The sequence below is a fragment of the Carettochelys insculpta genome, chromosome 2, assembly GCF_033958435.1.
Source record: "Carettochelys insculpta isolate YL-2023 chromosome 2, ASM3395843v1, whole genome shotgun sequence".
In the NCBI taxonomy this organism is placed as follows: Eukaryota; Metazoa; Chordata; order Testudines; family Carettochelyidae; genus Carettochelys; species Carettochelys insculpta.
The window spans coordinates 43722183-43748348 of NC_134138.1; the positions used below are offsets into that span (position 1 = coordinate 43722183).

At 38.9% G+C, this 26166-nt stretch overlaps 1 protein-coding gene across 5 annotated transcripts in view; it reads right to left on the minus strand.

The window, feature by feature from the left end:
• Nucleotides 1-26166, minus strand: part of VPS13B (vacuolar protein sorting 13 homolog B) — a 903527-nt gene that overhangs the window by 83763 nt on the left and 793598 nt on the right. For all 5 annotated transcript variants that reach the window (XM_074986872.1, XM_074986870.1, XM_074986873.1 and 2 more), the window contains 3 exons: nt 15602-15798; nt 5995-6176; nt 3160-3509 (listed from right to left, as the gene is read on the minus strand). In XM_074986872.1, the coding sequence (XP_074842973.1) occupies nt 3160-3509; nt 5995-6176; nt 15602-15798 (729 nt within the window). The remainder of the gene's footprint in view (nt 1-3159; nt 3510-5994; nt 6177-15601; nt 15799-26166) is intronic.

Consider the following 26166-nt stretch of genomic DNA (forward strand, 5'->3'; position numbering starts at 1 on the left):
TGAACTGGGTATACACAAGGGTCAGTTCCTAAAGGACAACTCCTTGCCCAGTCTAGTCTGTTCTTGGCCTGTCTTTTCCTTCCAGGTGGACTTCCTTTTTCATAGGGCTTTCAAATAATTTTGAATGTAATTCAGAGGGAAAAACACCTCTTTATATATTGGTGGACCTCTACCTTTCCTTGGTGTCAGAGCTCATTTGAAAGACCATTGCCCGAAATATCTTTCAGCTCACAGCTATTTCTAAGCAGTGCTGGATCTGGGAATGAATCACAGAGTCAGCCCTGTGCGTGGGGTTATCTCCTGTGTGTTTTGTAAGCTACTGTACAGTTGCAGAAGAGTTGGTTGAATATATCACTTAATACAGCTGTTGTGATTAAAGGACTTCCAGTAATTTTACATGTGCTTGCCAAGTGTTTATTGAATACAGAAGACCAACCCCTGATGGCTAGCACAGTCAAAACTTCATCTGGGAGATGCCTGCTATCAGAGGGGTAGCCCTGTTAGTCTGTGTCCACAAAAACAACAAGAAGTCCTGTGGCACCTTATAGAGTAACAGAATTTTTGGAGCGTTGATGCACCTGACGAAGTGGATCTTTGCCCACGAAAGCTTGTGCTCCAAAAATTCTGTTAGTTTATGAGATGCCTGCTGTGTTCTGACATTATCGCTGGAATTTAAATGCGATACGCATGTTTTCGATACACCATTCCTTCTTCTAATCCTTGTAGTGGAGATATAAGGACGCTGCTATGATCCTAGATATCTGTCCAACTGGAAAATATCTTGGGAATCAGTCTGAGTTTTCTCAATGAACTGGGATCAATCTCCTAGTAACAGAGAGGTTAAGCACCATATGTATGGCCTTCAGGAGGGAAAATGAACTGGTTTCCTTGTCTTTAAAAAGTGATGTTTAATAAACTGTAAGGGGTTCAAAAACATTTAGGCCACAAATGGGATGCTTACAGTTTTCTAAAAAATACTTATAGTCTTTACTTGGGGAGCTATTTTATCAACTGATCCTTTGACTATGGAATTCAGTGAAAGACAAATGATTTAAAACAATCTGGAATGGCTGAAATACAGTAAAAAAATTGCATCATTATTCAAGACATTTTCTGTTTCAGCATATCCTCTGCTATTAAATAATAACCCCTTAATGTTCTCTGTACATTAATTTTACAATTAAAACCTTATTCATGTTAGCTTGCATTCAGATGTGCATTTGAGTGCTACAGCTTGTACTTGAACAGACATTTCATATTATAAAAGATGAGATCTAAACAGAAAGTCATTAAGGGATTTTTTTTAAAGAGCTAATCTCTTCCAGTTTTCTGCATGTGACTAGAAGTATACACCAAAATGTGTGCTTGGTGTGTTTTAGGCCTAATCTACTTTTAAAACTTTCATTGTTACTAAGTCTACCCATATCTAGGGAACAGAAACACTGTGGAAGGCTTCTCCTAATCTTCCACCCTTGACCTAAAGGTGCAAGGACAAATAGTTTCATGCTTCATCTATCTAGTCCATCCTCATGGAATATAAAATTGTGTCATATATAAATCCCGTAAAATATGTGGGGAATTGCTTTTTCCTGTTAATTAAATATGTTTCTTTTTGGCAGCACTTATACTGTACTCGACGTGAAAACTGCACATCAAACAATACTTAAAATCGGGAAATTCATTTTCCCCCTTGTGGTGGTAAAACCACATACACAACATCTTGGTAACAATTTATTTAATAAGCAGTTTTGAACCCGCTTCTGTGTCAAATGTCCCCTAATTTCAAAGTAGTGCAAGTTTTTAATTTACAATACTCAGGGCTAGATACCCACCACATCAGAACATGGTGGCAAGTACCCTTGACATGAGAGGAAACGAGAAAATTACAGCAACAATTACAGAAGTGTATCCTCCTGTGGCTCATGTTAACATTGCCAAAGCAATGTATAAATCAGAAGCAACTATTCTTAGAATGTACCTGTCAGCAATATACTATTCAACATATGGCTCTACTTAATCAAATATACAAGTCCATTTTTTCAACTCAGAATATTCCTTCAAGGCACTGTGTAGTCAGTCAGCCACTTACAATTTGATGTGGTTTAAAACATTTAAATATTTATGCACCATATTTTATTTAGATGTTTGACTGTGTCTGAGAGACCCTTTTTATCCTAAGAGGAAACTGACCTTTCTGAAGGCCATGCTGCTGTGGTTGCCACACACATCTTAGATGAGGCTTTGTTTCTAAGACAGAAATAGTTTGAGCTTAACTGTGCTATCAAGGACGTCTGTATTTTTTCTGTTTGTTTTTTATTAAATGCATTGTTCAAAATATGACAAAAGACAGAAATTGGACCTACAAAGATCTTTGTTCACAGGAATATTTGAACCAGCTGTAAAGATTGAAATCACACTAGCTCTTGTTTTACGAATGTGCTTTTGCAACAAGCAAATCATGGTGTGCCCTTAAAAGAGATTTCATTTCTATATAAAACAGATGGGGGTTTTTTGAACTTTGCTAGTGTACTGCCATTACAGGTAATTAATTCAAAAGTAACATTTTCATCTTTTGACAGAGAAAGAAAATTATTTGCTTTCAAGGCTGCTGCACTGAGGTGAGACCACTGCCGATCTTTCAAAGGTCACTGCAGAAGCAATGTTCTTTGTACCAGAATTAGTCTGGCTAATTCTGTCATAAATGCTGCATACATAGAATGTAATGCGACACTAGTAGTGAACTTCAATCAGAATACAAACAGTAGCTGTTGGAAACAAAATGTCATACTACTAAGAATAATCTTGTCTTGCATATTACACATCATTCACTTTTTAATACATTAACGGAATATTTTATATTTCAAAGACCCACTGGGTTAGATTCTGATCACAGTTATGTCCATATAAATCACTGTCACTCTTCTAAAGTTCAGGCAGTTAATGTGGATTTACTCAAAGTGAACTGAGCAGAATGTTTTCCTAAGCTTCACTGCTATCATTGAATTAGTATTCAACACCAGTAGGACTTTGATTTTAGAAATCTTTGACATTTTTGACTTCTTGGTATTGGTAATGAATTTAGTTAAAAACTAATTGGATTGCAAGTGACTCCAAATAGCCAGAATCTAACTTTTTTTCCAAGATGCTGTACTTGCGTACCTGCTGCCAAGCTTGAAATGCTGTATTCATAGAATGAACTGCATGCTGCCCGAACTGTACGAATATAGGATCCACCATCACAGCGCAGTCCAGCAGCTTCTCCATTGTACTGCTAGAAATGGCAATCTGCCCACAGACTTTAAAAGGCTTCACGATATTCTGCATAGTAACATTTCGACACTCCAAAAGTTTACAGTCAGCCCATGTCGAAAACTGGATTTCCTTGATGACTGAGTCATCACTCCACTGGCGGACATATGTGTGGGGCTCCTTGAAGGAAACAACCATGTATTCTAGTTCAGAAGGAACATTTTTATCAGAGGTAAATGGCTGAAGGAACCTGGGTGGTGCTGTGAAGTTAAAGAACAGATAAAATTGAAAGAGGGCATTTACACTGCAGTCATTTTTCAAGAATGTGTGTGCTTTCCAATTTTTCTTTACTGGTAAAAGCTTCTCATGGTGCATATATGTAAGATACAGAGGATAGTTTAAATGTCAAACAAGGTACTGGTGACAGTGCACAGTATTTCTAAATAAAAATTCAATTATAATTAACAATCTTATACAATGCAAACAAAATGTACATAAAAATAAAATACATCCCAAGATAGCCATAAGCTTAAGCAACCAAAGAACCTTACACGTTACCTTTGTTCTTAGCTCTTTCACTTTTTGTTAAGTCCAATGTTAAGCCTCATTGCTGCACGTTGTGAAGTGCAGACAGACCCCTGTACCAGGTGCACAACACACGATGCAGATCTGGGGCCTTACATTGTAAATGTATTTGGTGTAGAGAGCATAATGTCGTTAGTTTTGTATGCATAAGGGGTGTATGTATGTAATATGCCATACGCATTTATGAGCCCGTATAATGAATAGTGACACTGTCATACTTGTTGAACGGCCATTCTGCAGACTAACAGGTTTGATAATGAAATTTCTCTACTAGCTGTGATGAGCAGGGTATTCAAAAACCACAAGTGTACCCTCTCCTTCAAAGCAACATAATCACTCAAAAATTTAAAACAAACCAAAACTTAATCCTGTAACTCCAAGATTGAGAAATATGTAAAAAGGGTTTCATGTGGTACATTAAAGGCTTGATCCTGGCGCAGATTCAGCAAAGCACCTAAACACTTGTCTAATATTAAGCATGTGAGTAGACATGTTGACATTATTATTTATGTCAGCAGGATTGCTCACATACTCAAAATTAGCATATGTTTAAATGCTTTGCTGCAAGGGAACCAAAATGCTCAGCCTTTTGCACAATCAAGCCCTATTATCTTTTGAAACCAATAATGCATTCAGTAAGTTTTGTACTCTATTTATATAGAGTACATATATATATATATATATATATATAGAGAGAGAGAGAGAGAGAGAGAGAGAGAGAGAGAGAGAGTACCCAACACAAGAGACCCCAATACTGACTGGAACTTGTACGTGCAATAAAGATAACAGAATAAGCATAAACTCGATTGTTGCTGAAAAACGAAACAGCTGTGTTTGATTTTAATCTGATTGCTGTTTTTTTTCCATTATGTGTAATTCCACAGTTCCAGCAACTGGAATTGGAGTACACTGACTCGCAAGTTACAGGGCTTACAGGGCTAACTGGTGTACAATACAGAAGGCCCATGCTTTATGCAGCCTTGATTACACATTTTTATATTAATGCAAGTCAACTTTGGTGGGACCCTACTTTCTCGTACCCCATCTCGCCACTTATCCCCGTGCTGCTGGCTGGCTCAGAGGCTCCTTGGGAGGCAACTCCTGCTTCGTGGCTGCCCAGCACCGAATTGCCGGGGCTGGAGAGGAGCAGGCATGGTTGGAGCTGCCTCAGGCCAAGCCACGCTGTGACTGGAGCTGCCTAGAGCTCTAGCACCACGGCTGGAGCTGGTGCCACCCAAGGAGCCCTGGGGCCAAGCCGCATTGTGGCTGGGGGGTGACAAGGATGCCATGGCTGCTCTGCATGGCTGGCCCTAACCCAGCCCCCACCCGCACCCAGGGAGAGACAGAGTCACTGGCTGGAGCAGAGGCTCCAGACACCCACTTCCTCCAACCAGGGGAATTGTGGGGATCTCCACAACCCCCGCTAATTTATGCAAAATTTGATTTATGAGGATGACGCTGAAGGTGCAACCTCTGCATAAATCGGGGGTTTACCGTATACTGGATTTTAAGCATTAATGTTAAAATCATATGATAATGATTATATTTTAATTTTGCAGAAAACCAGATCCGCTAATGAAAAAAGCAGGCCCTTTAAAAGGTATCTTAGATGTTTGTATTCTAAGGAAAAGAATTATCTAAAGAGTTCTTGGGATGTATTTAATTTTATTGCAATGATAGAGAGCACTATACAAAAACATATTTATTTTTCTAATAATGATCACAATTATATCGGCAGTTCCATTACCAAGGAACCCTTATGAAACAGGCTGGAAAACTGACAAATGTTTCAACAATAATGGAAATACGTTGGAAAATTTAAAAGTCCAATTGATTCTATATGTTGGTGTGAGAGTGAACTGGCACCTGATATCACAGTCAGGGCTCTGAAAACTGAACTGCTTCAACATTAAATCACTCAATCCCAAAGAACAAAGAGAAGTTGATCAGTCAGTCACGCTGCTTTTGGAATGTTCTCTTATCAATCCACACACAAGTTGTGAGTTCACAATGAAGTGTTTACCAATGGCCTTTCGTAGTACTGATTTTTCATATTGTTTGGTGCTTGGATAAGAAATTGGGAATATAGAAGGCAAAATAGTAAGCCATAATGAAATGTTTTTGTTGTTATTGTATGAGGTGAAAGCAAGACGTACAAACCTGAGCCTAGTTGATCAAGATGATGGCAGAGATGGAGTTCCAAGTAAGCAAATTGGACTGAAACACCAAGTGAAGGCACAAACCAAGGAGTAAAACAGGAGTCAACCCTGGTACAGGCTGCTAATGCTGTAGGAGTTACAAGCTGATCACATGCACTTTGTGAGCCAGATTCACTTTCAGAGCTGTGGAAAATACAAAATGAAGCAGTAGCTTAGCAATTCCAGGCCTTTCTCACTTTCTATCAGGATTTGAGCATTTGACATACTGTTTATCTGATGTGTTTTATTTTATATTTAACTGTTAATAATGGCACAGAAGGGACAAGCAAGAGCTCTGTTTACATTACCTCATTCACCTTGTCTCTCGAGTATCCTGGGATGGACATGACTACAACAATAGTACATACAATACTGGCATATAATATGTTTCAAGAGGAGTTTTGTAGGCAATATTACAGTCAAACAACTTTGTTTTACAGTCGAGTGCATTCAATTTACTTATTGAAATATGTGCAGTAAAAATGAAGAAATTAAACATTGAGAAATTAATGAAAAATGGAAGTTAGATGCTGTAAATGTTTGTTAAAATGAAGTGATCCACAGTGGTGCCATTACAAATGTCATTAGGAAGATCTGAAAACTCACTTTATCAAGAGAAAAAAGGATTCCTAAAAGAAAGTAATCCATAATATACATACTGTAGCTATGTTTTTCCATAGTTGACTCCCTCCCCTGCATTCCTCCTCTTTTTTGTCATCTTCTACTATACAGTCAGCATTTTAGAAAAAATGTCTTAGAAGAAACATCTTTTATGAAACAGTAACTGAACAATTTAATGCCATCCCAACTGAATTTGCTCTTGCTAATGACAATTCCTGACACTGTGCGTATTTTCAAAACTTATCCTGAAGTTCTCTTGAGAACTGCTAACACTACTTTTCAATCTTATAGGTTGCTAAGACATCAGAGCAGTACAAATAAACTTTCTAATTTAAGATAAATCCATCATTAATACTCCTCACTCCCATTCCCTTTGCTATTCTGTAATTTTAAGAGCTGTGGGGTTAAAAATCCCAGATATCATTTGAGATTTAAAAACTGGAGCTTTTGTCCACAGTTAAACAATGGTTTTGTGTTCAGCTATAATCAAACAAATATATTACGCGAGCCTAAATTTTGTAAATAACAGAGCTATATAATTTGGAGCAGTTTTGGATTAAAAATGTCAAAAGCATAATCAGCATGCTTTGTACACTGAGGGTGAAATTCTCAGTCTTTTAATTTATCTGTTGTTTCCCCATATTAATCTGCAAAATTAAGCACAAGAACATACATGCCCCTAATTTTCAGGTGAAAACACCTTTGCATCCACTTTAAAATTCTCAATGTTTATGTCACACGTAATTAGATTATCATCTTTTATAGTTAAGTATCTAGCATGATATTTATCTAAAAAGAGTTTAAAGTAAATTTGGGCTTGTGGAAGTTTTGGGATTCTGGGGTTCATGAGATTGTTAGACTAATAGGTTTGTGCCACAAGTGTTTTACAATAAACTCAACACAAGACATGCTAAGTTGTCAAAAGGAAGACACAAGATTTAATGCATAGAGATGGTGAGGGAGGGGAAGAAGATCTGCTACTGAAGACAGAGAGACAAGGTGAATGAAATAATGTATTTTATTGGATCAACTTCTGTTGGTGAAAGACAAGCTTTTGAGCTACAGAGATTTCTGCCTCAGGTCTGGAAGCCCAACTCTGTGTAATTCAAAAGCCAGTCTCTCTCATGTACAGAAGTTGGTCCAATAAAAATATCACCTCAGTCACCTTTTCTTTCTAGTATCCTGAGACTTCCACAGCTACAACAATACTGCACACTAGATTTATAATTGATTTCCTATGCTTTCTTTCCCTCTCCAACTTGTCCCCTATTACTTTGAAAATGACCAAAGTCAGATGCCATCCATCATTGCCACTTCTGTTGCTTATGGTTATAACTCTTTCTACAGTACAGATGCCATGCCAGTTAGTATCTCTGGAAATAATTGGTTGAGCTGGCTTGAGCTAATGTGTAGGTTATTGGGCTGAGAGATCTGTTCTAATCTAGGTTCTGTCATGCAAACACTATGCCTCAGTTTCCATATATGTAAGACAGAAACAATTATACTTTACTCTACTTGGTCTTCCTCTTGCTTCTAATATATTTGATACAGTCTCACATGATCTTTTCATTAATAAACAAGTGAAATACAACCTAGACCAGGCTACTATAGGTGGATGTATAACTGGAACTCACAGAACTGAAAGGGACCTCCAGAGGTCATTGAGTAGTCCCTTGCAGTCACAGCAGGACCTATCACCATCCCTGCCAGATTTTTTTTAATGTATTTGCCCCAGATCCCTAAGTGGCCCCGTCAAGGATTCAGCTCACAACCCTGAGTTTAGCAGGTCAATGCTCAAACCACTGAGTTACCCTTCCACACTCTGGCTGGATAAACTTCACCAGAGAGTAGTTATCAATGGTGCACCATTATGCTGGAAGGCCATAAAGAGTAGGATTCCACATGGCTCAATTTTGGACTGATTGGACTATGAATATGCAGAACCTCATTAGCCAGATAGAGGCCACACACGCTTTGAAAGTGCCGCTTTCAAAATGCACGCCACCCGTGCACCCAGGAGCTTTTCGAAATGGCCCCGATTTCAAAAGTCCCTTCTTCCCATTTGGTTTTGGGAAGCCATTTGTTCAATATATTCATTAACGATTTAGATAACAGCATAGAAATTATATTGTGTCCAGTTTTGGGACCCCACTATAAAAAAGATGTGGATGTGCTGGAGCAGGTTCAGCAGAGGGCAACAAAAATGATTAAGGGGCTGGAGCTCATGACCTATGAGGAGAGGCTGAGGGATTTGGGGTTATTTAGTCTTCAGAAGAGAAGACTTGGGGGTGATTTAATAGCAGTTTTCAACTTCCTGAAGGGGAGCTCTAAAGAGGATGGAGAGAAATTGTTCTCAGTGGTGACTGATGACAGAACAAGGAGCAATTTTCTGAAGTTACAGAGGAAGAGGTGTAGGTTGGATATTAGGAAGAACTACTTCACCAGTAGGCTGGTGAAGCACTGGAATGTGTTGCGTAGAGAGATGGTGGATTCTCCATTCCTAGAGGTTTTTAAGTCCTGGCTTGACAAGGTCCTGGTTGGGATGACTTAGTTGGGGCTGATCCTGCTTGAAGCAGGATCTGGATGAGATGACCTCCTGAGGTCCCTTCCAGACCTATGATTCTATGATTCTCTACTCTGTGCTGAATGGGCCTTAACTGGAGTACTAAGTCCAATTCTGGACATCACATTTCAGAAAAGATGTGGACAAACTGGAGGCAGCACAACACAGTTTATGTTGGAGGACATGTGTCTGAAACTTCACGCCTAGAAAATAAGTTAAGGCATTTATCACTTCATGGATCACTTTACTGTGATCTCCCGGTTGTTCAAACAATATACCACATGGGTGCGTCTACACTAGCAAGTACACTCAAAATTAGGATCGGAAGACCAAGTTCTTTCGAAAGAAGCCACGGAGCATCTACACTGACACGGTCCTCTTTCGAAATTAACTTCAAAAGAACTCCTCCATTCTTTCAAAGTTGGTCCTTCTCTCCCGGGATGGGAAAAGTGCCCTCTTTCAAAAGACAATTTCGAAAGAGAGTAAGTGTAAATGCTGCCGCTAGCAAACAGAGGCTAGGGACACCATCCTTGCTCATCATGGTTATATAGCCACTGATGAGCCTATCTTTTTTTTTTTTTTAATGTTTTTAACTACTTTAGATCATGTCTACATTAGCCCAAATCTTTGAAATGGCCATGCACTATTTGCTAACATTTATTTGAGTGGCATCTGGGATACCACATTATCACCCCATTCAGAGAAGAAAGAACTTCAGTATTTCCGATACCATTTTGCAGTAAAGCTATCAGTAAATATTTATTTTTAAAAGGGGACCACAGTACTTCGAATTAATTTAGAGCTTTCCTATTCAAGTTGCTGGATATATTGTGATTGGAACTGGATTCTTTGTCTGGCCAGACTTCAGACTGACCTTCAACACTGCTTTTGTTTTAAAGTGCAAGCAATGAAAATTTGAGCCCTGAAATTTCTACCTTTCATTTAACTTTTCAGTGTGTGTCACATGCAATCAGGTATTAAAATAGAATTTTCTGATAGTCCAAAAACATTCCTTCTGTTGAGTCTTGCTGCACCAGAAGTAGGAATTTTAGTCTTATATTAAATCCCAGATTGTGACAACAGATAACTGTGATTCATAAACAGATGACAGTGGACAAGATACTGTGGTGTGTGCCAAAGATGCACACGTGTCAGAAACTAGCAGAGACCATCTGCAATTTCCCTGATAATAGTAAAAGACACAGTTAGCTTGTACAGCTGTAAGTATGGCATGGTATACTGAGGTGTGATTGTACTGGAAAATAGAGCAACAGAAGCAGAAAAAATATAAATACAAACAGAATTGCATGTAATATCATAGAGTAATCTCCAAAGATTCCCCAGAAGCGCCAGAGTCTATTGGACAATTTCTACAGTACAGATAAGATATGTTCAAAAAAAAAAAATTTCACATCTTACAACCCCAGAAATGCTCTGGCTAAATGTGTGATGATGGGAACAAGGACTAATTGTGACCTGCATCACACCCATTATTCCAACAGTGCAATTCTTTAAAGCAAAACTGCAACAAAGCAAAGCAAAACTGTGACAAACTGAAACACAGAAAAATATCCACGTGGAGGAGAAAGATGACTTAACTCATTAAATTCCTGATCCAACAATGTTTTGAACACGGGTCTCCAGAGATTCAAGCACATCGCATCAAACTATTTTGAATCTAGCCCAAAACAATTTACTGGAAGCACAATTGTGATTTCCCATAAGAATTTTTTAAAGAGTTGTTGTCAAAGGCACATTCAATTTGTTTGCACCTGTTTTATGGGGTTTTTTTGAAGTTTCTGCTAAGGCATTTTTCGTTTAACAATATATGTAATATGTGAATAGTTATGAAATGTTGTTCTTCAGTACATTATATACAAAAGCCTTTGAAGCCTTTAGCATGCTAACCAATGTGAATAGAAATGGCTGGAGCTTCTCTACTCCTCAGTCTTTTTCAATTTAAGCCTAGTACAAAGCCTTAAAGTCTCTCCAATGGGAACTTTCCATCTTTGCCCCACAAAACCTTTTCCTACAATGATAATTAATTGTAGGGTAAGAGCATAATTCTATTCTCACACTCTCTTATTTTGGGACTCCTCATGACCTGCAGCTTCCAGTTATCCCATCTTTTGTGTGTGTGCAGGGGGGAAGGGGTGAGAGCTGTCTGCTATAGACTATATACTAAAGATCACTAAAATTATTTAATTCAGGACTTCCAACAGGATTTGAACAATGAGTGGCCTTACAAGTGAAATAAGAATTATTTATAAACTAAGCCACCCAGCATGTAGATTATCCATTTCTGTATTATTAATTACCCCCTAATCAATTTTTGCAAGTAGTGAGCATGCCAGGGATTTTGTTTAACACCATATTTGGCTACCATAATAGTCATCACTGCTGACATTACCACACGCTGTCATTTACTCCTTAGCATATCTGCTGAACATACTCCTTTGCATAAAACCTGCAGTTTTCTTTTCAGCAAGTTATATGAGACACAAGTTTCAGTCTTTATTTCCATGTTAAAAATCAATAAAAAAGAACTTAAAACACAAGGGATTAGCTCTTTAATAATAGTTTTTATCACAGTAGAGAGGTCACAACAAAAAAGTATAGGTTTTCTTTTTTTTTTTTTTTATTAAAGAACGTTATTGGTAGTGACCACTAGCTGCCTGAATGTGGCACCTATGTGGGGTCTAATCCAAAATATAAAAAGCAAGTACAGTAAAGGCCCAAGATATGCTCAACTGAGTTGTGTGTGTCTTGGGTTAATGCGAGACCACCCCTGTGAGGGGCGGCAGAGGAGAGTCACGCTGCTATTCCTGACAGGAGAAGCAGAACTGCTCCTGTCAGGGGTGCCAGCCTGACCCATGGCTGCTTCCCCTGACAGGAGTGGTTTCTGGTCCCTGGACTGGCAGGAAATAGGAACCAGGCGGCAGCCCTAATCAGTTTCCTGGCTCCAAGGACTGGAGGAGAGCCCGGAGTCAGGCTGCTGCTTGGTTCCCATCTCCCTGCTGCTTGTGGGACCCGGGAAACTGACTAGGCTGCCCCTTACTTCTTGGCTCCCCACCACTCTGGGAACCAGGAAACTGACCATTCCTGCAATCCCAGGGGAGCCAGGAACAGGCTGCAGCCTGGTTCCCGTCTCTCATCCCCCCAACTTGCATGAAAATTTGAGTTATGCGAGGGTTGCAGGAATGTAGACATTAATCTAAGGAAGATTAATCTGTACTTGTTTACACTGTTCTTTTATCCTTTTAGAGAGAGACAAACATATTCCTGAATCTAGATATCCTGGTGTGACAGGACATTGTAATAACTATGCCTTACTGACTTAATATCTAAGAAACTAAGCCTTAGTGAGTTAATAGCTTAAAAAAAACCCTAAAAAACACTTTATTTTGCTTTGTAACTTGAGGGTTTACTGTACAGAATATAACCTCCAATCGAGTTAAGGACTTTATAGGAGTAATTCCTTTTTGTGGGACAATTCTATATCAGATATTTTAAACATTAATCCACCAATGTCTTTTTCATCACTTTAAAAATATCAAATGTGATGTAACTATGAAATGGTAAAACTAAACTACTTAACTGCACACAAATGTGACTTTTTCTTTTTCATTTATGGAGTTGCGAGTAGAGTCACACAGTTATCTAGGTGTATGTGCTCTCACTTTCACTCCATTAGTCCTGATTGGGATGAATAATAAAGGAGGCTAGCGAAGGAGTCCCAGGTATTATTTGATCTAAATGGAGCTCTTAGAGGTTATGTCTACTTGGCAGGAGCTATTTTGGGATACTGCAGTATCCTGAAATAGCCACCCTGCAGCTATGCAATGTGCCCATCATTTTGAATGTGCCCATCATTTTGAAATATTTTTCAAAATAATGGGCATGCTATTTTGACGTCCCTGTATACCTAAAAATAGCACTTTATTTTGACATGTGGCATGATTTAGACAGTGCCACATGCTGAATTAGCCTACTTCCAAACTGACTCAAAATAAGCTACACAAATTGTGTAGCTTATTTTGAGTTTAAGCTGTCTTGTAAACATAGCCAGAGTGTCCATTTTCAGGCTTTCATTTTGTTTCTCTGTACTTTCCATATTTCTTCATTTCTGCTTTCTCCTAAGAGCTAGAAATTAATCTAAGGAAGACTAATCTGTATTTGTTTACATGGTTCTTTTGTTCTTTTAGGGAGACTCAAACACACTCCTGAATCTATATGTCCTGGTGTGACAGGACATTGTATTAACTATGCCTTACTGAGTTAATATCTTCAAATTATGGAAAGTGCCTGGATGAGTTTAATCAGAGTTATCATGGTAGATTAAAAGTGTCATGTGACTTTCCTGGTTATTCTTCTATTGATATGTTTATTAAATGCAATTGTTCTCAACATTTTTCACAGCATAACCCCATGTTACAACACAAAAGCTTGCCCTACTCTAGCTATAACAAAAGGGAAGGTGGTGATCTATGATCACCCTCATTGGGTGCTGAAGCCAGAAGTGGAAAACCACGGATTAATATATTGTATATGTGTGAATTTGTGTTGTGCTACGAAATGTTTCTGATGCTCATCACAGTTTTCCAGTTTAAACTGTTTTTCTCTATCAGCTTTTAAAGTTATTTGCACTTCTTTTAAACACTAGTGTTGTTTCTAAGGGTTGTTCCTTAGAAAACAGAACTCTGTGTGAAATATTAAGACATAATGATAAATCCTGTTTGAATAGAAAATAATAGCTGTGACTGCAATGTCAAATGCTTTGATGAAAAAAATCTACTGAATTTCACTAGTTTCACTTCCAGTTCCCACAGAGTTCACATTTCTATGGGTCTAAGTTGACCACAAAGGTAATTTTGCATAGGTCCCACATTCAGAGGAATTAACCTTGTCTAAAACACTTAACTTCTCAATGATGAAAATGCATTCCTTCACAATTAACATCAAGAAATCATTTCCAAGCTGATATTATTAATAAAAACCAGATGTTTATTTTTTTTATTGATTTTGCTCTTGACTCCCTCTGAATTCTATGAGTTCTTACACACATGTGGCAGTAACAACTAGCAGCAAACAATCTCCCAAGCCATCCAACCATATAAGCTACTGAAAGAATAGAAAGGAGGGCAGCTTGACATCACTTGCATTGTTATTTGTGAATGTCAGATAAAATATTGCCCCCGTCAGAGGTTTTTCAAACTCTGTAAGGTAATCAAAAACTCCTTAACAAAATACAAACTTAGACTCTCCACACGCTTTTCATGTTCAACCATTTATGATGTTTCCAGATGTGAAGAAATAAAAACATTTATGTTCTAAAATAATAAGTGTTTCTGAAATCTCCTGATGGGAAATTTCTATCATTGTCATTGTAAGAACAAAGTGTGATTGATACAGAGTGACCATAAAGCATTACTAGGATTATAATTGCCATATAACTACTGAGATATGCACTAACAAACTGAATTTTGCCTTTCAGGCTCCAACTCACACAGAGGGCAGTGCAAAATGCATTACTCTTGTGGTCACTGCCAGCGTACAGGGGAAGCACATCTACTACACTACTCAATGAGTTGTGGTGCATCATCCCTTGCTTAACAAGTCAATTTTGCTGCTCGGTGCAAGAGAGTGGAGTTTGGCCATGGTTTAACTGCCTCCTTCTTTTTAATAATCCCTGTACTCAGTGGCTAGGTCTACACTAGAGGGTATTGTAGGCAAAACAGCTGTTTTGCCAACAAAACCTGATGAACATCCAGATTCCAAAGGTGATCTGTAGCCAGTAAGTCGACAGAGCGCAGCACTTTTGTCGACAGCTATACACCGCTGCCCATGAGGAATAACACCTCTGTCAACAGAGATCTGTTGACAGAAAGCCAGTTTGGACATTCCGGGGTGGGTGTGTGGAGGGCCCTCTATCAACAAATAAGGCTTCCAGGACATCAGGCAGCCCTATCTGCTGTGCTCCTGGTTGGCTGTTTTGCCAATAGAGCAGCTGGGCACAAATTCCGCTCTCTGTTGACAGAGTGGATGACTCCTATGATCTGCTCGTCAGTTTGGCTGTGATCTATTGACAGAAGTTTTGTTGGAAGATATCATCAGACAAAAACTTCTGTCAACAAATCCCTGTAATCTAGACATAACCAGAGAGTCCAAGGATTGCAACATTGACAGTTAACTCACGAATCTAAAGGAGGAGAGGAAGGGTTATTTTTCCCTCCACTCCATGGACCTGTGTGAAGGTCAATCACTATCTTAAGCTCAGTTAAGAGCAACTCCTCCTAGCATAAATGAAAGAACATCAGTTTCACCAAGTCTCTCAAATCAGCTCTTTCCCGGGAGTAGTATTAGCTTTCCCTTGTTTTACGATTACCTTTGGTCATCAGCTCCATTCTGACTGCTGTTCAGGACAATCCTCCAAAGGTCTGAGGCTACAAGCTCCTTCTGATCATTCACAGAGCTGATACTGGGCAGCTGCAGTTCACAAACTTTGCTTTCTGATAGACTGAATTCCCGGAAAGCAACAAATGATTTCTGGAGCTCATCCCAATACTCCAAGCTACAAGGAACCTGTGATATTCAAGAAATAACAGTTACTTTGTATTTCTATACAAATATACACAGTACACTTTATAATGGCAAAATTAAAATAAAATAATTGCTCAATGAGCGCAGAATTTTTAATTCTTACTGCGAACTTGTGCTGCCTCCCTAAATTGTCATTAGACCTTTTTTGTCAAGATACTACTTCAAACATCCTGTTATGAACTAGGAAAAGAAATAATTATGTATACAGATATGCATGATAAAACAATACAAAAATTCTTGTCTTCACATTTGGTAATCACACCTCCCAGAACTGGAAAGGACCTTGGGAGGTCATCTAGTCCAGTCCCCTTCCCTCTTGGCAGGACCAAGCACCATCCCTGACATCTATTTGCCCCAGTACCTGAATGGCCTCCTCAAGGATTGAGCTCACAACCCTGGGTTTAGCAGGCCAATGCTCAAGCCACTGAGCTATCCCCCCTACCCCAACAATTTTAATTTTTGTATTATCTTTACATTAATGTGGTAATCCAGCATTATGGCTCTCAAACCCTATTAATTTGTAGCATAACATTTATGTTTGATAGTACAGGTGTATCTCTTGGTCTGGCACCCTGGGAGGGTGGCTGGTCCTGAACCTGAGAATTTGCTAGACCAGAGGAGGTCAAGGTTGGTCCCTCTGCTGCTGCCAGCTTCAGGGCTCCTTAATCTTTTTGCCCTAGATCCCTGAATGGCCCCCTCAAGGGCTGAGATCACAACCCTAGGTTTAGCAGACCAACACTCAAACCACTGCGCTACTCCTCCCCTCCTAATTATATAATTGGAGACACATATCTCCTAGAACTGGAAGGGACCTCGGGAGGTCATCTAGTCCAGTCCCCTGTCCTCTTGGCAGGACCAAGCACCATCCCTGACATCTATATGCCCCAATCCCTAAATGATCTCCTAAGGACTGAATTCACATCCCTGGAATTACAAGGCCAATGCACTAACCACTGAGCTATCCTTTACCTTACATCAAGAGATCCACTGGATGTTACAATAACATTGGGTACTTTATTCCTTTACCAGTTTGTCTGTATACATCTGTTCTCTCTTATCTTATGCTTATCTTGTAAACTCTGTGGGGCAGAGCCATCTGTTTGTCCCATGTCTGTACAGTGCTCAACTCTATGGGGTCCTGGCCCATGACTAGAGTGCTGCAGAAATACAAATAATTAGTAAATAATAAGCCCCAGAAAACTCTGCCTAATTGCATCTGAATTAGTGACTAACACATTTAGTGCAGAGTTCAAATATGGACATTAAAATTGGTGAGGATAAAAAGGGGAAAGTACTTTGGGCATCTGCTACAGATCCTGACTAGAGGAGAGTGAAAATTTAAAAAAAAAATCCTAGATCAATTCTGAAAGTACTTGAAAACATAGAACAGCTTATCTGGAATTTGTCAACTGTCCAGATATCTGTGTGGTAACAAATAAAACCATGCAATAGACGTAAGCAAGCTACTTAAGTACGTGCCTAATTTTAAGTGCAGGATTACACCAGTGGTACTCACAGTTACGTGACTAAGGAGACACATTTGCAACCACCATTAACCAAAAGAGCCACATGACTACTGTAGGCACTGCCCTGCCAATCGCACACGTACTATAAAATTAAATATGTAACTATAAATTTAATCAAATACTCTAAAATTTTCAAATTATTTTTCAGTGCGACAAAAAATAATTTCGCTAAACCATTGATTGGGTGAACACAACATGCTGTTAAACAATGCTATTCAGAACATCCTTTGCATCTTGAGCCAGCTAGAAGAACTGTACAATGGGACCTAGTGGAGTCAGAAACACAGATAGTAGGAAAACAGTGACACGAGACTGATCTTGCAGAGATGCAAACTAATATGCAATATATTGGAACGAAAATAATTTGAAACATAGGTACTCAATAAGTGAAAGAAACCTGGAAAGCAGTAACTATGCAAACACCAAAATTAGAGGAGGTCGTAACACATTACAGCAGCAAAAAAGGCCAAAGTATTTTCAGACTGCATTGGTGGAGACATAATATCTTACGGTAGAAAAGCAGCAGTTCCTTTTTTAGGCGTCACTGTGATCTGAAATAGTGTGCGCATTTCTGGGACCCATTAACAGAAACATATAAAAACCAGAGAGCATTCAGGAGAAGCCACAAAAACGATGAAAGGAATAGGGTGCCTGACAAATGAGGAGGAACACTCCGCATACTGATTAAAAAGAGGATAAAACAGATTCAACATTTGAAAAGAAACTCGTTTATATGCATTTAATTTTAATATGTGCCTTACATAAGCAATGTAGTGTAGACCGATATCTTAGGTTTTAAGATATCATTTATGGGTTATAAATGAAAATATGCAACTTATGTGAGCTCCCTAAACCAAATATAGCTAATGAGCTTTGGGACTGTCCTAAACTCTATGCATATTGGGCTGAAGAATGCAAAAGACTTACTTGATTTAGAATCCTATATTCTTAAATATCTAGACTTATTCATTGTAGGGGACTTATTGCTAATGCTTGATCTGGATAAATGTAATGGATGATGGGAGCTCTGGGCAGCATTAGCTGCCAAAAACAACAGTTGTGAAAGACTGAAAATAGGCTATATCCCCAAAACTGAGTCACTGACAGTGGGAATGAGTGAATTTGATGCAATGGAAAGTGCCCCATGTGTAAAATTAAATATGGTTCTTTCATCTTGAAATGTCTGAGTAATACTCAAGCTATGATTCAAATAACAGTTACCTCGTAGAATGTGGCCACTATGATTTCCATTAGAAAACTACTATGAACAACATAGCTACAAGGCTAGCCACTATCCTCCACTATTAAACAACGCACACAAGAACCTACCTTTCTTTCTTTGACACCTCTGTTGACAAAACTGTCATTTCCCCCAGTTATCTAAAAAATCCATGGCTGTGATCATGCTTATAAGCAAAACTGAGAAAGAACACACTGTGTATAACTGACATCTCACAATCTCTCTTTTTACTTGGAGTGCAAAGGTATTAAGCTCTCCACCCCACACTAAGACTGAACTCAGAATCACTAACTCAACTTTGCAAGATGGCTGCTATGTATTTTAGTATACACATACTTTACTCAGAACAAGCAGCAGCCTCCCTCCATGTAGGGATACTAAAGTGTAGAAATATACATGCACTGAAAGCTTCAATCTCTTTTGGTGGCCTTTGAGAAAGAGTTAAAGAAGGAACAGCTGAGTTAAAGATTAATGTGTTCATGTGTTGACCTCAGTGATGCTACTATGGCCTTTTATTTATGTACTGTTTCATTTATTTTGTTTGAAAAAAGGCTTCTAAAGATTAAATGCTCACTTCTTGAAATGCTATCCCTCACATGGTGGGTGCTTCCCCTTGGTGATGAAGTAACTCTTGTTCCAGAAATAACTACTGTACAACAAAATGCACACAGAAGACAGGAAGCATGTGTGTGTTTTATTATCTCCTAACAGGGCCACCTAAGTGAAAGAGAGGCGGAATACAAAACAATCTTGTACTTTGTGTCAGACGCCAACCCATGCTGCGATTTTAACCCAAGCTTCCTGCATGAATAACTGATTGCTCCATAATACGGCTATTTTTCTGTTCTACAGCCAAGTGCCTTGAAAATACAATTCTCCCTTTAGGTGAACTGAAGAAGTAGCAGAAGAAAAATAAAAAATCCTGTCCACATTGCTAAAGGAAGAAAATTCTTGGCAATGTTCACCTGTAGTCTGTATTTTTTGACAGTAATAGACATCAAAATTGCAAAAGCAATGTCAGTTGAAAAGTGCATTACAGAGAAGATACGTTCAAAAGAAAATTAAGGATAAACAAATATAAAAAGCTAAATGTGTTTATGTACATTTCTAAAATAATATAAATTGACCTCTAGAACTTTGACAGAATCTTTTTCAACAGTGTCAGAGCATTTCAATGCACACCTGCCAGACTAGCTTTCTATGCAACTGAGTGATGTACAGGCCAAGTTGCCTTCAAGAAACTGGATAACATTTCTGACCTCCTTTTCACAGGACTAAGATCGTATCTAATCGCTGTTGAAAATAACCTCTTCTGGCATATCTATGTTCTGGAAATTCGTTCCATTAGACTTTTGATGCTGATCCAAATAAAAAATGGAGGTGATTCAAAGTCAGATTTAGCATAATGATTCAATAAATTACAGCTGTACAAAGGAAATTATTTTTTTTCAAGTTTCATCTGCATCTTTATTTTCTTTCATTCACACTGGTTTGCTATAGCCTTAGCCTGGACACTGAAAATTATTCCTCAACAGCTGTAAGTAGTCTGTCATGTCCGACAATGATGTCTTGAGCTTGCACATGCTCATCGGTTGTGGACTCGCATGTGGCTGAGGAGTCCAAGCTTTGAACAGCATGGGCGGTCACAGTGGGGGCAAGGGAATTGTCCTGGCTCTTTTGGTGCAGCTGCTGCTGTTGCTTTCGTCCTCTCACGAGCATCAATGAGGCGTACACATTGCTGCTCTTCAAAGTTGTCATACACATGTTGTATGAGAGCACGTCAGCCTGTTCGGTCTTTTGCATGCTGTTCTAACTGATCTGGTTTTAAACCGGCATGAGCAATGTTGGCCTTCACACAGTCTTTATACCTCTTGTGAGGCCTACCTTGACTCCTTTTGCCCTGGGAGAGTTCACCGTAGAGGAGTTGCTTAGGGATTCTTGACTCCTCCATTCGTATGATGTGCCCACCACATCCTCAACACACCACGTCCTCAACGCCACATGCTGAACATATAGCGATAAACAGGTACTGCAACTGGAAAAACTTTAACTTTAAAAAAAAGCTTTTCTTCAAAGCGTGCTTCTAGGCCCTGATTAGAATTGCATTTAACAATGACTGTTTGAGGTCACAGCTGTTTAGTTGTATTGTAATATGCCCCTAGATACATGAAAAAATAAATAAATATAGAGATATACATCTCATAGAACTGGAAGGGACCTTGGGAGGTCATTGAGTCCAGTCTCTTGCCCTCTTGGCAGGACCAAACACCATTCCTTTTTTTTTAAAAATCTATTTGCCCCAGATCCCTAAATGGCCCCCTCAAAGACTGAGCTCACAACCCTGGGTTTAGTCTGCCAATGCTTAACCTACTGAGCTGTCCCTCCCCCCTGTGTGTATGTGTGTATATACACAGTTGTGGGACATTGCCTATTCAATTAATTTCACGGGTTTTATTTACAAAATTATAATGCTTACACAGCTTTCCAAAATATTTTGATATATTTGGCTAAAAGGGCAATACAGTTTTTAAAATAAAGAACAGCATCTCAGACCTTCTATATTTAAGCAAATACATAGATGGAAGTCTACCACTCCTCTCAGTTATATAGTATTTATTCTACTTTAGAGCAACCATATCTCCCTATCCCAAATATGGGACAGAGAGATATGTGGGGGATGGGCGGCTCCTCTCAGCTGTACCAAGTCCTGGGGAGCTGGTCCTTCTCCCTGTCAGGAACCCCAGGGAAGCAGCAGCCACCAGCCCTCCCTGCAGGGAGCCCCAGGAAAGTATCAGCCAAGGGTACTCCCCACTCAGCACCCCGGGAAAGCATCAGCTGTGGGCACTCCCCACCTGGAGCCCTGGGAAGCGGTGAATGCAGGCAGTCCTGGCCCTGGAACCCTGGGGAAGCCACAGTCGTGGGCACTCCTGGCCTCGAAGCCATGGGGAAGTGGTGGCCACGGGCACTCCTGGTCCCAGAGCCATGGGGAAGCGGCGGCCATGGGTGCTCCTGGTCCCGGAGCCCCAGGGAAGTGGCGGCCATGGGTGCTCCCAGCCCTGGAGCCCTGGGGAAGCAGTGGCCGTGGGCGCTCCTGGACCCAAGGGCCTAAATACAGGACAATTCATCCCTTTTAAAAAATAAGTAGGGATGTCTTTTTGGTGTTCCAAATATGGGTCCATCCCATCCAATACAGGACTGATGGTCACCCTATTCTACTTTCCCTTAAATCAGTATTACAGAATATAAAAAAGCCCACTTGACTCTCAATTATAATGCAGTGATATATATAAAAAAAATCTTTTCTGAAAAAAATCTTTTTTTAAAAAAATATCTAAATGCCTTTTAGCTGAGTTTGGAAAAAAACTTCCCTACATCTTCAACTAATAGAAGCCATAAAAACTCTTTGTAATATTGGAACCAGTTGAGAAACCACAAGTATTCAAATGCAGGAAATCATGATTTTATAACATTTTAATGTGATCTACTCTTGGGAAACAAAGTTAACCAAGCCCTATTTCTGTACAGGAAATATTCCACTGTACAGTTGTAATACATTGTGGTGAAGGGTACAGCTGCAAATTTTTCACCTGTAATGCCCCACTGGTATTGTGGCTTGCTGCATTGCATCAAGATTGCCTTCCTGTCCGGAAAGCCCTCTAAGTACAAACAAGACTCTAAGCCCAGGTTTTATTTTCCCTTGGTATCAGAATATGGTAATTTAAGAGCCCTGAGAAATACTTTTTAACCTTTCAGAAGAAATATGTAGCATTTTTTATTAAGGCCTATGTTGTATGTTTTTTTTAAATGTGACCAACTTATCTTATCAATTTATCAAGCTACCAAGTTCAGAGCAAATGCAGGTGTGCATGATAGAAAGCAATCTGTCACAGACTGAGTTTTTTCAAATTAAAGAAAAAATAATCAAAACATACAAAATAGCTTGGATTTTTTTTGTCTATTTCCTCTACTGAACCTTGCAAAAACTCAGAAACAGGTTAACAAAAAGGTCTTGATATATAACCTCATCTATCCAATAAAGGGGGTCCTCAATATATGTCGGGGATAGGGACTGTAAATTTGCTACTTAAAGTGAAACATTGTATAAGGAGAAATTTTCTCCCACAAGAAATAATGTAAATAGAGGGGGATAGGCACTGAAAGGCTACAATTACACTAGCAAGTTTTGCCGACAAAACCCCGATTTTCTCAACAAAACCGGTGGAACGTCCACATAAGAAATGTGTTTTGTCAGCACTTTCTCCAGCGTGTCCTGTCTCTCAGCCATGAGGCACAACACTGCTGTCAACAGATTCTGTCGAAAAAAAGCTTTGTGGATACTCTGGGGGGGACCTCCTCTTGACAGACAGGACATCTGGAACAATGGGCAGCCCTGGTCTGCTGTGGGGTTTTGTCAAGAGAGCAGCCAGGCAGTCCAGTCGTTCTGTCAACAGAGCGGAGTGCTCTTCCGACTGGCTTTTGTGTGTGGCTGCACTCTCTCGACAGAATATTTGTCGGGAAAACTCTTCCAACAGTGACTTCTGTTGACAGAGTGCTGTAGTGTAACTGTAGCCCAATAGCATACATTTTGCCTATGCAGCCATTGAAATCCTAATGTGCTGCTCACTTACCATACCATACATTTAAACCATTTTAAGCAACACTTAAAGAAACGTTCCTAACTCAAAATACATTTTAAGATATTTTTATCCTATGTGCAGTTTTTTTACTTGCAATTACCACACAGAAATTTTGAAGAATTTTTAAAGATATGAGCCTAATTCAAAATACATTTTAAACCATTTTTATCCTATGTACAGTATGAGACAGAGGAGAGTTGCAGAGGATGCTGAGAAGGTAGAATAATTTTCAATTTCCTAAATAGCATAACATCTTACATGTGAGGAGTTTTTACACTGTGTTCCTCGAAATTTTTATGGTGTAAGTGTGAAACAAATTTTATCTGAGTGACTTATATCGAGGTCTAACTGCACAGTGTTTTTCAAATTGTTCAAATACTGTAAAAATAGTCCTCATTTATATAGAGCTTTTCAGCTGGAAGGATCTAAAGCTCTTCACAAATAATATATATGTAACACCACTGAAATTCAGCCATCTCTGGATTGTTGCCAGTAGTCTCCTAGCGCATAGTATACAGTGGACTCATGGTTATTCTGCCAAGGATACCAGAACAAACCCCTGTTCTCAGAAAGTGTCACAAGGCCTTCAGCATTCAGTTGTAGTAGAAAGAACCTCAGATTCTAAAGTTTCATAAATCAGAGATACAAAGACTAAAAAGGAAAGAAATCAACCAGAGTATAAATCTGTCATTGAAAAAGTCCAATGGTTTTGCCAATTTTCTGGCATCATGTAATGTCACTTGCTCAGTAACCCCAAAAGTGCGAGGCACAGACAAATTATGCACAACCACCATTAACATTCCGAAGGAGTTATGTCTAACTCCATGCAGAATTTACTGAACATATGCCCCCTAAAGGATACAATCTCTCATCTTGATACCTGAAAGTTTCGCATGACATGTGGCACACAAAATACAACCATTACGATTATAATACATCACATATATAAACAGGATGTTTAATCTACAGTACTTTAAAAAATTGGCTTTCTTCATCTGCCTCAGACTCACTGTGCAATCATAGCCAATAAACCTCTCTCCCTCTGTTTCCGCTCCATGAAGCATAACAAAAACACCCAATACCTATCACAGTCTTAAAATAAGTTTTAAATAATTAAGTCCTAATGTTCAGAAACAGGTTTGCAAAATTGTACATATATCTGTCCATACCAATGATCAGCTAGTTCATCTGAAGTCTAATCAGTTATAAGTACATGCTAGTCTCCAATCCTTAGCACCACTGTAATTGTAGCCACAAATTATGTCTATTCATATTTGCACACAAGCGTTTCTGAAAATTGAGTCTAGGAAAGAAATCTGAGACATTAGGATGAAGGGCATTTTGAAAGCGTGAAGTATTATAAGATCAAATGTGATTTTCAGAATAAGAGACTAATATTTCATGTTATGATTGTTTCATCAGTGAAAATGCCAGATAAATGAACATAAAGGAAGTAATATATAAGCTAATTTAAAAGGATTACTTAAAACAACAAACAACAGCTTTAAAATGCAGGATCTCTGACAACAACAAATAATTCTGCTTGCTGTCTGCACTAGCTAACATGATTTGACAAATTTTCATCACGCTTTAGAAAAGTTTGATCAATTAAAGCACAAGCATTAAGTATAACTGCAGCCTTGAAAATATTCAAAATTTCAGTACTTGCTATTGGTAAGTGTGGCTGAACTTTACAGCATTCTTAACTAATAATGCCACAGACCTTAACCTGCCAAACACAGATTACTGGATTTCCAAAATACTTGCTTCTGAGATGTGAGAAATGAACCAAACATGAATAAAATTTGCGGTTTCCTTAAAACCTCCTTTCCCAGCTCTTTCAAATGCACAGCTCAACACTGTAGCCTCAATGGGGAATATAAAGCAAAAAGGAAATAGAGTCAGCCAAAAATGAGATATTCTTTATTAAAAGGAAAAATGAAAGCTTTCAACATTGATCATAACTCTCTTATTGTTGACTGTCATGCCAAATCTTTCCTGGAGTTATGTCCTATTATAGATCTAATGCCAGTCATTTTTAAACTCATACTTCCTTGAGCCACTGTTTAAGCAGCCACCAGGTATTAGCAAATGTGTCTTCACCGTTAGCATAGCGCTGAAAATATCAAACCCAAGATTTTGTAGTTTACAAACTTTTTATTGAAAGTATGTGGATGATTAATGTGATGTAAGAGACAATTCTCTTAAAACCCCAGCTTCCCCAGATGTTGCAGACATTTATATTCTCTTAATGGACTTTTTTTTTTTTAACCTCGGAGGACTTGTAAAGGAAACCTTCCAGTTACTTACCTGATTTTTTCCCAATTTAAATCTAAGTGAAGCCCCTGCAATCTCAAAACTTTTCTGCTTTTCTCAAAACTCCTCTGCTTTTTTAACTTGCATCTGTGAGACCAAGCTGAATTAATCACCACTCTCCAGCCTAACAAAATGGGCTTTTTACCTTGTGTGATGGTGAAAGAGCAAAAATGACTTGCAACTGGAATACGGTATGGTACTCAATGGATACACACAGACACAAAATTGTTTCCGTGTTATAACTTGAAAAATGTCTTATTTTAATGTTATACGGAGAAATGGACGAGACCTATAGATTATGCTCCTTTTGTCTCAGCTCCCCTATAATGTCTATCAGCTTGTAGTATTCTCTCAACACTGAGTTCAAGATTTACTAGACTATCTCCCTGGATAGCAATTTAGGAGAAAATTGCATTGAGGTCTTTGTTGTGAAAGTGGCCTACACAAATCTTAGGAAAATAAAAATAAACACCTCCTTCTGCTGTCAGAAAAACTTTTTCTTGTCACTCTGGCTGAACATGAGTCAGATATGTGGAACTGTACCTTTAAGAGGATCATGTTATGTGATTTTGAGGCAGTTGGAACTGAGATACTGAATGAAGCTTATGTCTGTCAAGCATATCTTCTCTGA